A 15,279-nucleotide genomic window follows, 5' to 3' on the forward strand; every position below is an offset into this window, starting at 1 on the left:
CAGGAGGCAGAAGCAGGCAGATCTCTGTGAATCTCAGGCCACTGTGGCCTACATAGTAAGTTTCAGGCCAACTAGGGCTCCAGAGAGACCCTATCTTAAAGAGTAAAAGCTGCTGGCTCACACTAGCACTCAGGAAGCTGAGGCAGGAGGATCATCAAGAATTTAAAGTCAGGATGGGAGGAGGAACTCTGAAAGGAGAGACCAGGATGGGGGGGGAGCAGCATTTGAGATGTAAATAAGATAGATAGATAGATAGATAGATGCATACATACATACATACATACATACGAGTTTAAAGTCAGCCTTGGGCCACAAAGTGAAGCCCTGTCTTAAAACAAAAACCTAAAAATACAAAGCAAAGCAAATTATGAAAGCCTGACAGAGGCTTATGAGGAAAGATGTCTTTCCAGACTTCCCAGTTTAGATAAGTGAACCTTGTTCTGCCAGGCTGAGCTGGTTTGGTTTGGTTTTCCCTCTGCTACTGTGTCTCAGTAGTTTGATGACACAATTTCTTTCTTGAGTTGCCTGTTTTATGTTTCATGTTCTTGTCCCCCTTGTAAGGCGGTGTCACAGATATCTGATGAGTCTCTACTTGGCAGTCCCATCTTGTGACAGGGCAGACACTGGGTACAACTGAAGGAACTGGTGTCCCCTGGGCACCAGCTGACTCCAAGCCTGAGCTACCAGGACAAGTCAGCCTCCTTCAGCACTAGAGGCGCTCGGCAGCCACCTTGGGGTCAGTGCCCAGGGCAGTGGTCTCAGTAGTAGGCAGCAATGTGCCTTGGAGAGTGGTGAGCTGGAAGGGATGGAGGGTGAGCCTCCTGCTTAGCTTGCTGGCTTCAGTCCTGGGAGCAGTGTTGCTTAGGGAAGCTGCACGAGGCATGGCTTCTTACAGCTCTGGCTGGGTGGTCGCCTTGCTCGCCCATTCCTTTAGTGAGCATCCACTGAGCCTCTTTGTGTCAGGCATAGTACTTGGCACAGAGTGGCACCTTCTGGTCCTGGTCGATGGTAGAAGATTCACTTTTGAAAGGACAGATTTGAGTCCCAGAGATGATGCAGGAATCTTGGGACCAGAGATCACAAGTAACCCCTGTGGGACAAGTTAGGACTCGTGAGTGATAGTGTTAAATGCCTGGTTCCACAACATCCTCACATTTAGTCTAGAAGCAGAGTCATCTTGGCAGGTGCTCACCAGCGAGTGCCTTGCATCTGTAGCATCTCCTGTGACCCCTGGGGAAGGCAGCAACCCCTGGGGAAGGCAGCGTGCCCACGCCCACTTTACATCGGGCATGGTTTCACTAAGCTGCTGCATTTTAAGTTCAGCTCTGCCTCTGAGTTCCATGCTGCCTGCTCCCTGGTAGGGGTCCTGGTCCTTCCCTGTGCCCACAGACTATTAGCTCATCTGACTTTGGGGGAGACATTCAGGTTAACCAGTGGCTTTGTGTGAGTGGGTTGAGAAGTGTCTGCCTAGTGCAGCAGTGACTGTGGCTAAGGCCACTGCCATTGCTCTCTGAAGCCTCTCTCACGAGCCTTCGGGTTCCTCTTGCCATAGTGACCTTTCCTTTCTCTACCCTCAGATTTGTTAACTGTCAGTTATTCAGTCTGAGAAATAAGTCTTTTTCTCTTGTCAGCTGGCCTTCGGCTTTTCTGAGGCAGCTTCCAGGGTGGCAGCTGTGCTGGGCCTGGGGATGTAGTGAGAACTGTGTGTGTGTTAGAGGCTGCTGACCATTGACAGTGCCCTCATGGGAATGGAGCCACTTTCATCTGTCCACCATGATGGCCAGCTCAAGGCCATCTCCCCATGCATACTTCAGAAGCGCAGCCGTGGCTCCATCAGAGGACGGGCTGCCTGCAGCCGTTCCATGCCCACGCCCATGCCCATGCCCACGTGTGGAGCTGCTCCCTGGGTCTCCTGGCTTCTCTGTTGTGATGTAGGGCAGTTGGGTGAGGCAGGAAGGGAGTTGTAGGGTCCTCTCTCCAGTCTCCTTGTCAACTCCGTGTACCCGGCACTCAACACTGGATGTCATGCTAATACCACCTGCCCAGTGAGGCAAATAAAAGCTCGCTTTACTCAGGATTATGTCCTGAAGGAGAACTGAGAGAGGCTTCCTAGTGAGACCAGAAATGGAATCAACTGAATCTAGTTTATTTTCCTATCATGATATAGTTTCTGACCTTGAATTCCACTTTGGGAGCTTATATCAAGAAGATGTAGTGTGGAGCCAGCTTTCTGACCTACCACCCCAGCCCCTACAGCAACCCTACTGAAGCTCCCTCTGCTAACTCCTGTGGGCAGGAGGTCACATCGTCCACACTGCAGGGGGTGCCCCTTGCAGGTGCAGTTCCACCCCATGTGGCTTTCTTCTGTGCCCTATGTCCGCCCCATGTAAATAGCAACAAACAGCCTAATGTGCTGACCGTCCAGTCCCTTCCCAGTCCATTACAACAAAAGCTATTCTTTGCTCGTTAGAACCATTTCTGTCAGGGTGTCTTTAATCAATGGCTTCCCCAGGGACAGTATTTTTAGAAGTTGTATTTTTCACAGTCTCCCCTTTTCCCTTTTGAAAATGTTCTTCCCGGTGCTGAGTGTGGCGCACTAATGAGATGCCAGGAGACTTGGGGCCGATGCTAATTGGAACAGGTAGAGGAGCTGCAGGCTCACGCTCAGGGGGCTCACGCTCCGGGTCTGTCTCCTCTTACCTGTGACCCTCTTCTCCGTCTCTCTGCTGCAGGTTGCGCAGACAGCAGATGGCGTGGACGCTGATCTCTGGAAGGACGGCTTATTCAAGTCCAAGGTTACCAGATACCTGTGTTTCACAAGATCATTTTCTAAAGAGAATGTGAGTCTGCCGGTGGTTCCCGTTTGCTGAGTGGGCAGGACTAATTTCCATTTCTGGTTGGGGCGTCCTCTCTTTCGTGTGTGGTTTATGTTCATTGCTGTATTAATTTATCTATTGTTTCAGTGAACAGGGTAGAATCAGCAGCCAGCGCTGTGTTTCATTTATTAACAACATTATTAACCACATCCCCAAGTGCACAGTGAATTCCATTAAGATGTGTTCTCCAAAGGACACGGGGAACTTCCCCTCTCTGTGCTTTCAGTGACAACTCCCGGGCACGAGGGATGGGAGAGTCTGCCCGGGCCGCTGGGATGGATAGCATCTGCAAAGGGCAGACCAGCTCAGTGGAGGGGCCATGATACCCACTGCCCCATGATAGTCCCCAGACGTGATGTTAGCCTTGTTTCTAAAGAGCCTCTGTGTGACGTGGGGCAGCTCGTCTTTACGGAGAGGTAGCCCCCTGTGTACAGTTTTTTCATACTGGTTTTTAGTACTTGAGCACATGAACTGGGGAAGCTTAAAGCCCTCTCCAAAAGCATTCCTAGGGAGGCCAGCCTGTGTCTGCACCTCATTTCTTCCTGAGATGACCACTTTTGCTCTCCACCATGACCCTCTGGAGGAGGTGATAAGTTATCTCTTCTAATTTAGATACTTATTTTTGGAAACATTTTCACCAATTTCTAAGTGTAATTATAATGGCTTCCCAAGATGACCACTTTAGCACCCCACCATGACCCTCTGGAGGAGGTGATAAGTTATCTCTTCTAATTTAGATACTTATTTTTGGAAACATTTTCACCAATTTCTAAGTGTAATTATAATGGCTTCCCAAGATGACCACTTTAGCTCTCCACCATGACCCTCTGGAGGAGGTGATACGTTATCTCTTATAATCCAGATACTTACTTTGGAAACATTTTCACCAATTTCTAAGTGTAATTATAATGGTAATATAGGCCGTAGTTAAAAATTAAAAATACAACAGTATAAAATATGCCAAATAGAAAAATGAAAGAAGCCTTCTTTATCACAGCCTCCTGGTCAGTCACAGCCTCCCTGTCCCTCACGACCTCTTTCTCTCTCACAGCCTCCCCGTCCCTCACAGCCTCCCCATCCCTCATAGCCTCCCCATCCCTCATAGCCTCCCTGTCCCTCACAGCCTCCCTGTCTCTCACAGTCCCTCACAGCCTCCCTGTCCCTCACAGCCTCCCTGTCTCTCACAGTCCCTCACAGCCTCCCTGTCTCTCACAGCCTCCCTGTCTCTCACAGTCCCTCACAGCCTCCCTGTCCCTCACAGCCTCCCTGTCTCTCACAGTCCCTCACAGCCTCACAGTCCCTCACAGCCTCCCTGTCCCTCACAGCCTCCCTGTCTCTCACAGTCCCTCACAGCCTCCCTGTCCCTCACAGCCTCCCTGTCCCTCACAGCCTCCCTGTCCCTCACAGCCTCCCCGTCCCTCATAGCCTCCCTGTCCCTCACGGCCTCTTTCTCTCTCATACCCCATTTCTTCATCATAGCTCTCCAACCTCGGACCCCACTGCCAGGTCTGGGTTGTCCCTTCAGCAGTTCTGAATGTGGACTGTAAGCACTTGTTGCTCTTTGGTAATCTTTTGTTCTGAATATTGTTCTTAGCGTGTTCAGGATGAGGGGCAAAGTCATCCCATTAAGTTCCCTCTAATTATAAGAGCAATACCTTTGCTGCTTGTAATATATGACTGAATGGGGAAATCTTTTTCCTACCAGCCTTTGAGTGCATTTTCAGTAACAGGATGGTGGCAGCTGAGTCAGGGTAGGCACCTGCACAGCGCTTGTGGTGTGTCTGCACAGATCCTTTGGGTCCACTGTCGCCTGAGGGGACTCCACACAGCAGGGGTGAGGCGTCATCACCTTACAGATGCTGAGCTCATGAGGTTATCAGTAGACCTAACACATGTATCCTTCCCACCCGCGCCCTCGTGCACCCTCGTGCACCCACGCCCTCAGGCTCTCTGTCCCAGGAGTCTACCCAAATGCCTTTAGAAAGCCATTTCTGCTTTTCCCTCCTGTTGTCCCTGCTCTGTCTGCTGGCCACTGCTTCCCTGTGGACTCTCAGGAGGAAGTCCTGAAGATTTGGTTAAATGCCTTGTTTAAGTTACTTTTTGTTGCTAAGATAAAACACCATGGCCAGGGCAGCTTATCAAAGGAAGGAGATATTTTGGCATGTGGTCTGAGGAGGATAAACATCTATCACAGTAGGGAGGCATGGCAGGCAGCATGTGGCAGGCATGGTGATAAGAACAGGACCCTGAGAGCTCCCATCCTTGGAGCAGAGCAAGAGCTAGAAGTACCATTAGCATTCGACTCTCAAGTGATGAACCTCCTCCAGCAAGGCCACCCCTTCTCACCCTCCCTAACAGCCCCACAAGCTGGAGACCAAGTGTTCACATCTGAAAAGCACCACAGCCCTGGATAGTGTTTCTGGCCTCAGGATAGCCGTGGTCCCTGGGCCACTTACACTGGGATCTGTTACATTTATTCCTTAATCTGCGAGCTGTTGACCTTCTAGGCAGGAGTTCATGAAGCCCTGGGAGCTAGGGCAGCAAGTTCACTGTGGTGCAGGGAAGGCACTGGACTCATTGGTTTGGGGTGGATTATAGAAAACACAGTCCTCAGCTTGAGGGCAATGGGAGAACATTTACTTAGTGTGCACGGGACCCTGGATTCAGCCCCAGAAAATGCCAGAAAACACGTTGCTCCCCATCATTAGCTGGGCTCTAGGGGTGATAAGGCTACCAGCCAGAAGGGCAGCAAGAGACACCCCTGCCCTTGGCTGAAGCCCAGGTACTCAGGAACCAAGTTAGCACTTCCATCCTCAGCACCGGAAGAGGAGTGGATGTCCTTTACTGCATCCAGATGACAAACCAGGGGACAGAATTGCGTTGGGATCAAATTCGGGGGAATGACAGCCTATTTGCCAGCCCTTGAGTGAGACAGGAGCTAGGCACATCCTCATCGGTGGTGGCTGCCTATATGTCCTGGTCTATAGTCAGAGCACAGGCTTGGCAGAACACCAGTTTACAACCATCTGGGAGGGTGTGGGCTCTCCAGAGCAGGCCACAGCTTAATTAGCTGACTTGAGACTCCCAACATAGGAGTTTGGGGAGCTTCCTTTGAATCCTAAATTCCTTTCCCCCCAATCAGACCATTAATATGGAAACCTGGCTGGAGAGTGACACCGCTTCCTGGGAAGGAGGGAGATTAATTGCACTTTTCATGCCCCGCACTTTCTGTGTTACCTGTAATAATAATGTGCATAGATTAGGTAGGGAGGATGTTAAACAGAAGGATTTATGAACATTTGAATATTAAGTTGGTTATCTGTGGCTACCTTAAATGCAAAGTTGTCAAAAATAATTACAGTATACTAGCGAATACTGGCTACCAGAGACAATATAAATACCCCGCGTCAGTGCATGTCGGGCCCCTGGTATGAATCATTTGCTCAGCAAGGATTGGGAATACGTTCTTCATATTTATGAGGAGGAAATGAAAGAGAGCGCCAGTGGGGGAGGGGAACCAGGAAAATTAATGGTGTTGAAGGCCTATGATGTATAAAAAAGGCGGGGGGGGGGGGAGCGTGAGGGGGACCCTGCAGACTGGCAGCCCCATGGAAGAGGGCCACACCCTCAGGCTGCAGGAAGCGTTAGCAGGGCAGCCCTCTATTGTGTGTGCATGGACGGGTTTCCCAACACTTGTATAGTGGCCACACCCCCAGTGCTTGGGTTTTAGGATTAAGGCATTGTTTCAAGAGATGAGGTGGCTAAGTGGTTGCAGTTGACTTCCATGGAATCCCGCATGATACTGATGAATGCCCGTCCATCTAGGGGGCAGCAGAGCGTGCCCAGGTGTTAATTTCTCAGTGCAGGAAGCAGTGATGACATGGAAGAGCAGCTGCCTGGAGCAGGGGAGCGGGGAGGGGAAGGGAACAGAGGACAGTGGATTAGACTGGGCTGCTCCAGAGGCAGCTGGTTCTTCCATGGTTCCCAGCTGGGCCCAGCTTTCATGTGTAGTTAGGAGTCTATTCCACATTAGAGAGGACCCACTCCCCACATGCCGCACCTCAGTGATACTGTCTTCCTGAACACCATTGGCAAGCCCAGGGATGCTGAGAGAGAAGGACAGATGTCTGATGGTACAGTCGTGGATGTGCTGGCCACGGCTATACAGGCCACTCTGACTTCTGAATTTCAACTCGAGGCATGTTTTACTTATAGGCCATAATAACTAATAATAAACTTTGGGAATTTGGGTGACATGGTTTCAATTTGCCATTTGAGAAAGTCTGATTCAGTTTATGATTGCTACCACCCACCCTGTTGAAAAGTTTGCCACAAACATCAATATACTTAGCCAGTAATTATTGAGTCCCTACTGTGTGCCAAGAGCTATGCCAGCTTGGGCGAGCAGAAGGAGCAAAAATCATTTTGGTTCCTATTTAGTGGTGGCAGCCAGGACCCATAGTGTACAGCTTCTTAAATAAGTCTTTCAAGGTGGTAGGTGGATGGATGCTTCATAAGGTCTGTCTTAGTCACTGTTCTGCTGCTGTGCAGAGACACCATAGTCTGGGCAACTCTTAGAAAGGAAAGCATCTATCTGGAGGCTTCCTTATGGTCATTGTCATGGTGGCAGGGAGCACGGCAGCACATGTGGGGCTGGTCAGTAGCTATATCCTGACCCCCAACTCAGAGAGAGAGATTAGGCCACCCCAGTGACACATTTTCTCCAACAAGGTCATACCCCCTAATCCTTTTCAAATAGTGCCACTCTCTGATAATTAAACATTCAAATATGTGAGCCAGTGGAGGCTGTTCTGACTCAGATCACCATGATGTGCAATTATGAAATGATAGGAAGTTAAAAGGATCTTAAAGATAGAGTGTCTGGCTTCATTCAGAAAGCAAATGTCCCCTGTGTGGGTTTCAGAGATGTATATGCTGTAAAGATGGAAGTGGAGCCAGGGTTTCCGAAGCCCAGAATGAAGTTAGGTCCATCTCTGAGCAACAGGGGATACTGGCCTGAGGTTCCTGGGAGGGCAGAGCCTGGGCTGACTCCTTAGATGTTAGTCCAGGACTGCAGTCAAGCTGGGCTTGGGGGGACACAGTGCCTCTGCAATGTGGGCACACACAGCACATTACTGGAATCCTAACAGGAGAGATTTGGGCTGGGAACCCATTATTCTTGCCTTAACTGGCTCTGACGAGGCTGAGATGACTCTGAAGACGTGAATGTAATCTCCGCAGCAGCCCTCATGTTTAAGATGTAGGGCAGATTTCTTAAGAGCTGTTTCTAGTATGAAGTGAGGGCTGCAGAGGCTGGTGTGTGAGGGCTACAGAGGCTGGCGTGTTTGCAAAGAATTCTCTCTTGCAATTACAGAATGGTGCGCCACCAACCATCTTCAAAAATGTCTTTATGGAAACTGTGCACTGTGGGCCCTCTGCCAGCACTAAATAGGCACTCTTATGAGCTCCCCTAGCAAGGTATCTCAGAAGGCGTGGGGTACGGAGGTGGCCAGGCTGCCTCCCGTTCAGTTAGTCTATGATTCTTGGGATTTTGTAAAATGTATCTTGTAACAACAGTCCCTCAGGTGTGCGATCAGACCTTGTTCAGTTTAGACACAGCTCCTCTCTTGCAAGCATCTCAGAACCTCCCCTGTTTAAAACGCTCTGACCCTGAGAAGTGGTGGGGTCTAGGGATGTGCACACACCTACCCTCTGCTGAGTGGTTTTGAGATTCCACAGATGGAATCTCCTTTCTGAGGTACACTAGAGTCTCTGGTAAATGCTAGTATCATCTTCTCCAATTAACCTGCTGTGGTAAAGCTGCAGCAGCCACTGTGTGAAATATGCTTCCTGAAGCCAGGACTGCAAGCAAGACTAAGTTCCAATTCAGTGTGTGTCTTGTCTTTTCTTCCCAAGAGTCATTTGGGGAATGTGCTGGTGGACATGAAGCTCATCGATGTCAAGGACACATTGCCTGTGGGCTTCATCCCCATCCAAGAGACAGTGGATACACGTGAGTCAACACTTAACAAACACGCTTGCCTTGGGAGCAGCCACCTCCATCCTGTGGGCTTGCAAATATTCTGTGTGTTTCTCTCTGGAAGTCTGAAAATGGTGAAGGAATCCTGCCACTTATGACATCCACCTTGGATCTCTCTGTGTCTGAAGAGTATGTGGGTCCTTGGCCTTCAAGTGAGCAGAGTCTTTGATTGATGCCTCCTCACTCAAGGACAGAGCAGGGAGTCTAGGGACAGTTGGTTTGCCCTCAGCAACCAACTCATAGAATCCTAGAGTACTGGGAACTCTGGTCCTGGAGTGCTGGGGACTCTGATCCTAGAGTGCTGGGGACTCTGGTCCTGGAGTGCTGGGGACTCTGATCCTAGAGTGCTGGGGACTCTGATCCTAGAGTGCTGGGGACTCTGGTCCTGGAGTGCTGGGGAGTGCCAAGCTTAGCACAAGACCCTGAAGCAAAAGGGAGGGAGGGCAGAGATCAAAAGATGCCCTGGGGCTGCAAGGAACAGCTCTAGGCCTAGTCTGTGGCTCACAAAGTGAACAAGAGGCAGGCCCCAGAAAGACTTCAAGTTAGAGCATGTTAAGACCTAAATTGGAGCCAGATGTGGTGGCTCATACCTGTAATCACAAAACTTGGGAGATGGGATTGAAGGGCATCCTTCATTACATACAGGTTCTGAGCCTGGGGTACATGAGACACTGGCTAGTTAAAAAACAAAACACTAGCAACAATTCAAACAAACAAAAAACCCACGATTTAAATTAGACCGGATGTTCCAACCACTGTGCAACACGGCACTGTGCTAAGCTGCAGGGAACTGTGGGGATCCTGTGGGTGTTATGGGCTCTGGTCCTAGAGTGCTGGGGCTGAGGTCCTAAGAGTGCTGGCGACTCTGGTCCTAGAGTACTGGGAACTCTGGTCCTAGAGTGCTGGGGACTCTGATCCTAGAGTGCTGGGGACTCTGGTCCTGGAGTGCTGGGGACTCTGGTCCTGGAGTGCTGGGGACTCTGGTCCTGGAGTGCTGGGGACTCTGGTCCTGGAGTACTGGGGACTCTGGTCCTGGAGTGCTGGGGACTCTGGTCCTGGAGTTCTGGGGACTCTGGTCCTGGAGTGCTGGGGACTCTGGTCCTGGAGTGCTGGGGACTCTGGTCCTGGAGTACTGGGGACTCTGGTCCTGGAGTGCTGGGGACTCTGGTCCTGGAGTGCTGGGGACTCTGGTCCTGGAGTGCAGGGCTGGTAAGGTAGTGTCAGGAAGCCTGGTGTATCTGAGCTTCTTTACTCGGGTGGACATGAACTTGCTTTATTTATAATTACTTGTAGTCAGTCTTTGCTACTTTGTGGGTTCTTTTCCTGACCTTTATCCCAGTCTCCCCATTTCACCCTGTCACTAGATCAGAGAGAAAGAAGGAGAGAAGAGAGAGACAGAGACACACAAAGACACAGAGAGAGAGACAGGGAGAGAGAAAGAGAGAGAGAGATCCCTACATCTAACTTCTTTCCTTTTGCTTCCTCTTTGACCATGGCTACTAACAAACCACAGGCAATCTCCTTGAAGGACCAACAGCCACCAACCCTGCCTCTAGGGGCCCTAGCATCTGAAAAGTTCCCAGAATTCCAAATGTCACACAATCATAGAAACTATCTTCAGCTGGCAAAACCACATCTCTCCTACAGCACAAGGCAAATCATAAATCAGATCTCTACTCCTGGGATTAAAACTAAAACACATTCTTATGTTTCTGGTTTCTCTAAGAAACCAGAACTCCAAAACTGTCACTACAATTACTCATGAGCCAACGCCACAGCAGCGAAACGGGGAGTAAGAAAACAGAGATCCTCATCTAAGGTTCCTTTATGGAATTCTGTACCCTGTTCTTGGTCATTATTTATAGGTCTGTGATTCTTTTCACATCGTCATGCCGTGAACGTTTCTGGACCAGCACTTGCTTGCTGTTTCCACACAGAGCAGCTTCCATGTCTCCTCAGCCACCCCCAATGGCAACTTATTTCAGCAAAGCAGCGGCCCCTCACTGGCTGATTCACGTGCTCGTTGGGCCATGTCCTAGCAAAATGTCATGGTGCTAGTTGGCTTTAACTGTCACTTTGACATCACCCAGAATCACCTTAGAGGGGAGTCTCAACTGGAGTATTACCTGGCCTCTGGGTATGATTGGGTGACAGGGGATTGTTGTGATTGTTAACTGACTAAGTCCAATGTGGATGGCACCTTCCCTGGGCAGGAAGTCCTGGGCTGCCTAAGGCACCCAGGGAGGAAGCAAGGATACATTTGTTTCTCTCCGCGCTTGACAGTGGATGGGACATGGCTACCTGCTTGAATTCCTGCCTTGGTTTCCCCTCAGTAGTGGGCTCTAACCTGGAATTGTAAGCCAAATAAACCCATTCTTCCTCACATTGCCTTTGGCCAGGGTGTTTTATCCTAGCAACGAATACTAGGGCACTGATATCTGCTATGTTTCATGTAAGGCCCCACGTTAAGTGCTGTAGCCTCATGAGGACACTTTACCTTTAGGAGAGCTCAGTAGAGATGGGTGTTAGGCCTATTTTAATATGAGAAATATAAGGCACAGTAACTATATCTTAGCCAAAAGCAAGAACACACTTATACACACATATATACACATGCATGCACACACATGTGCACATACGTACCCACAGACACATATGCATACAAATGAACATGCACACATACACACATGTGCATAAATACACATGGATACATACATGTTTACATTCATGTGCATGTACATAATCATATGCATATATACACATGTGCACACTCATGCACACAGATACATGTACATGGGCATACATACACATTCATATACATACCCACATACACATGTAGCTGCACATACATACACATGCACACACATACAACATACTAATGTGTGCACATGCATATGCATGCACAAACACATACACACATGTATGCCCAAACACACAGGTACTAAGCACCTTGCACATCTAGATTTTATATATCTATGTAGCAGGATTTGTTCAATAATTATTTATTAAGATACAATTTAAATACCATGTAATTTACCCATTTACAGTACACAATCCAAGGTGTCTGCCACCATGCTCCTTCTGTCACCACATGGAGACATTGCCTCCAGCCCTCCACCTTCCTGTCCCTACTGGCTGGCGCTTTCTGCATAGCCAGTTTCTGCCTGTTTCTGGTAACTCCTACACATTGTCATGTCGGGCTGGGGAAAGGACCCAGTGGATAAAGTGCACACTGCACAAACAAGAGGACCTGAGTCTGGATCCCAAGTGGGAAACCGAGGGATGTGCCCTGTCTGCCTTCCAGTCCTCTGTGGGACTGACCTGGACTCTAGTTCCTGTGCCCTAGGAGTCAGCCTGGCTCTGCAGCTTGTGCTTGTAGAACCCCAAGCAGCTCCCCTGCCTCAGTTTACCCATTCGTCAGGTGAGAAGGATGCTCCCTGCCTTGTAGTGTTGCTGGGGCACCCTGGTCCCTTTCAAGTTTTCCTATGTCTCTGCTACTTCTCTTGCTCTTTGAGGATAGGACGGCAGGACTGGTCCATCTCCAGCTCGTTCCAGGCTCCATCACACACAGGGATTTGTGGGCTGAGTGAGTTTTGTCAGGATAAGCTTTATTGCCCAGCTGATATCTCACAGCCTTCAGGTCACTTTGCTCAGTACTGGTCGCCCGCTGGTCCTGGTGCTCTGCCTCTTACGTTGCTTTACTATTTAAACTGTATATTATTTATAGTTTGCTGCTTGTTAGTAAGCCTGCCTCCTTTGTAAATGTCTGCTTGCTAGCTTTGCCTCTTCTTAGGTGAGGGCTCTGCTTGGAAATTAAAATCGCCTTGCTGATTTGCATCCAACCCTGGTCTGTTTTCTCCCTAAGGATTTCAAAGTTTTAAATATTTCCTTGATGTTCATTTCTGACAGCTAACTGATGTGTAATGTCTTTTGTATGGATATATGGCATAGCCACGAGGGATTTCCTATTCTGAATTTTCTGTCTGTTGAGCTCAGTCAGGAGGCCCTGTTGCGGCCCGTGCTCTGAGAGGGAAGCCAGTCCCCACGTTTGCACTAGTTGCTATCCAGTGGGCCCTGGGTTCTGCATCACAGGTGTAAGCACCTCCAGTCAAGAACCATTTCTCAAAGACTTCCCAGGGGACCAAGAGCCTCGTGGTCAGCCCAGTATCTCCTGAGAGCACTTAAAGCTTTGATTTCATGAAGTCAGCCAAAAAGATGAGACTCCTGTAATTAATTTAAAATATAGCCCGCTGCAGTCCATACAGCACTTAAACCCTGGAAGACTGTTTGTTTTAGTAAAGTGTTGTGTACTCTCCCTGTGTTCATTAGCATGACTGAACACATTTCTATTGACTATGTATAATATGTTTACTTAAAATGAGGCCTGCTTAAGCATGTGTAATGAATGAGTGGATCTGGTCTTAACCGGGCTGGCTGCAGGTGGAGGCATGGAGCCAAACTGTGGCAAAGGCAGGCACAATGCCTGCCCCAAGTGTTACCCCACAGGAGGTCTCTAGCGCATCTCCTTTAGGGCCTGAACTTGGGAGCTGATAGTGGCAGGTTGCTTCTGCACCCCCGTCCTCCAGGATGCCATCTCTGCCTCAAGGATGATATTTGCCATGTGGGTTAGAGACATTTCTACAGCTTGAAGATGCCATGTGTCCCTCTGCTTTCACTCCTGGGAAAGAACCCACAGGATTTGGGCATTTCAGCATGGCCTTTTAAAAACACATCCCCCTTTTCCTAAAACCTAGCAAGGACCCAACAATACTCTGATTCTACAGGTCCACAGGACCACTCTTCTGTCTGCCTGCCTGCAACAAGACTGTCTCTTGCTTTTCTTTATTGAGCACTTACTGTGTGTCCAGAACTGGCCAGGAAACCATAGTACCACATGACATTTACCTGAATTGCTCTGGAGTGGGCTTCCACTGGACAGGTCCCTTGTACAGATGGCAAAGCTGAGACCCAGGGGGTTTACGTGACTTCCGAGGTACCAGTGCTAGCAGTGGCAGAGCTAGGTAACATCCAATACAGGCAGAGCACACACCTGTAATCCCAGTATTTGTGAGGCTGAGACAGGAGCATGACAAGTTTGAGGCTGATCTAGGCTGCATAGTGAGACCCTGCCTCAAACAAAACCCACTACAGATAATGGAATGCTGAGAGTGGGAGAAGTCGTCTCCCCAGGGAAGAGCCCCTCCAATTGGTTATCCAGTGCCGAGTGGTAGGCCCTGATGTTGTGTACACACAAGAAACATTATACAGACTGAATAGGTTATATCTATATATTTAGGAATGTATACATAACAACGATTAAAGAAAAAGAGGCTGGGGGCCATGAATTTAAGAGTGAGTAAGGTAGAGGCCAGGTGTTATGAGAAGGGTATAGACAGGAAAGAATGGGGAAATAATATAATTACATTTTAATTTCAAAAATGGTAAAAAAAAAATTTAAAAACCACAAATCCAACTGAAAGATTTATGGACTGTTGGGAAAAGTTCAGAACCACAGATGGGCACTGTCACCAGTTGCGAAGCACCAGCCGTTGTGCCCAGACTGAGCAAGTGACTGCACAGAGCCACACACTGGCTCTCCTTCCTGTCCACTGCCCTCATCAGAGGCTCAAAGAACTGGTGAAGAAAAGCCACGTTTTAGACAGAAGAACATGAACTCATCAATGCAGAGGCGTGTACAACAGGAGACCAATGCTTTGAAACCTAGAACTGATGTTTGGCTCATAGCTACGAGCATCCTAAAAGCCACAGCCACCAGAGCAGTACACAGGAGGGTGGAGACCCAGGTCTGCACTGGGCCAAAGCTAGCCAGCTCTGATAGGCTCCTGGGTGAGGGCAGAACAACTGGGCTTTTTGTTTTTGTTTTTTGTTGTTTTAGTTTGTTGTTTGTTTGTTTGTTTGTTCCTGCCTTTCTCTGCCACAAAGGAAGGGGGAGCAGAGAGAAGGACTTATAGAGTAAAGGGGACCAAAGAGACCTGACAGCCCACTCCAGAGCATACAGCCTCTGGATGTAAATCCAGACAAAGGGCAGGGCATTGTGTGATCAGACAAAGGAGTGGGGCAGGGCGTTGTGCACTGATGGAGAAACTTGAATTTCAGACTGTGGATGAGTTCAGGAGTTCCCCTGTTGTTAGTAGAAGTGGCAGGGATGTGGCAGCCATGCCTCCTGGTGGGGTAACATGATGTAGCATTGGGGATTTGTTCCCTGTGTCCAGGAAAGGTAGAGGTGTGACCAGAGTGGAGACAGGAGCCAGAGTGCTGACCAGGGGCAGGTGGTCCTGCCTGCAGGTCTCACCCCATGGAATATGATTGAGGATTTCTATATTAAAAAATGAAAAAGGGGCC

At 49.1% G+C, this 15,279-nt stretch overlaps 1 protein-coding gene across 2 annotated transcripts in view; it reads left to right on the forward strand.

Moving 5' to 3' along the window:
- Mvb12b (multivesicular body subunit 12B) overlaps positions 1 to 15,279 on the forward strand; it is a 158,527-nt gene that overhangs the window by 45,884 nt on the left and 97,364 nt on the right. For both annotated transcript variants that reach the window (XM_021153581.3, XM_085834999.1), the window contains exons 3-4: positions 2,733 to 2,840; positions 8,793 to 8,889. In XM_021153581.3, coding sequence (XP_021009240.1) covers positions 2,733 to 2,840; positions 8,793 to 8,889 — 205 coding nt within the window. The remainder of the gene's footprint in view (positions 1 to 2,732; positions 2,841 to 8,792; positions 8,890 to 15,279) is intronic.

This window comes from Mus caroli, unplaced genomic scaffold (genome assembly GCF_978045245.1).
Source record: "Mus caroli unplaced genomic scaffold, Mus_caroli_1 scaffold_2, whole genome shotgun sequence".
Classification (NCBI taxonomy): domain Eukaryota; kingdom Metazoa; phylum Chordata; class Mammalia; order Rodentia; family Muridae; genus Mus; species Mus caroli.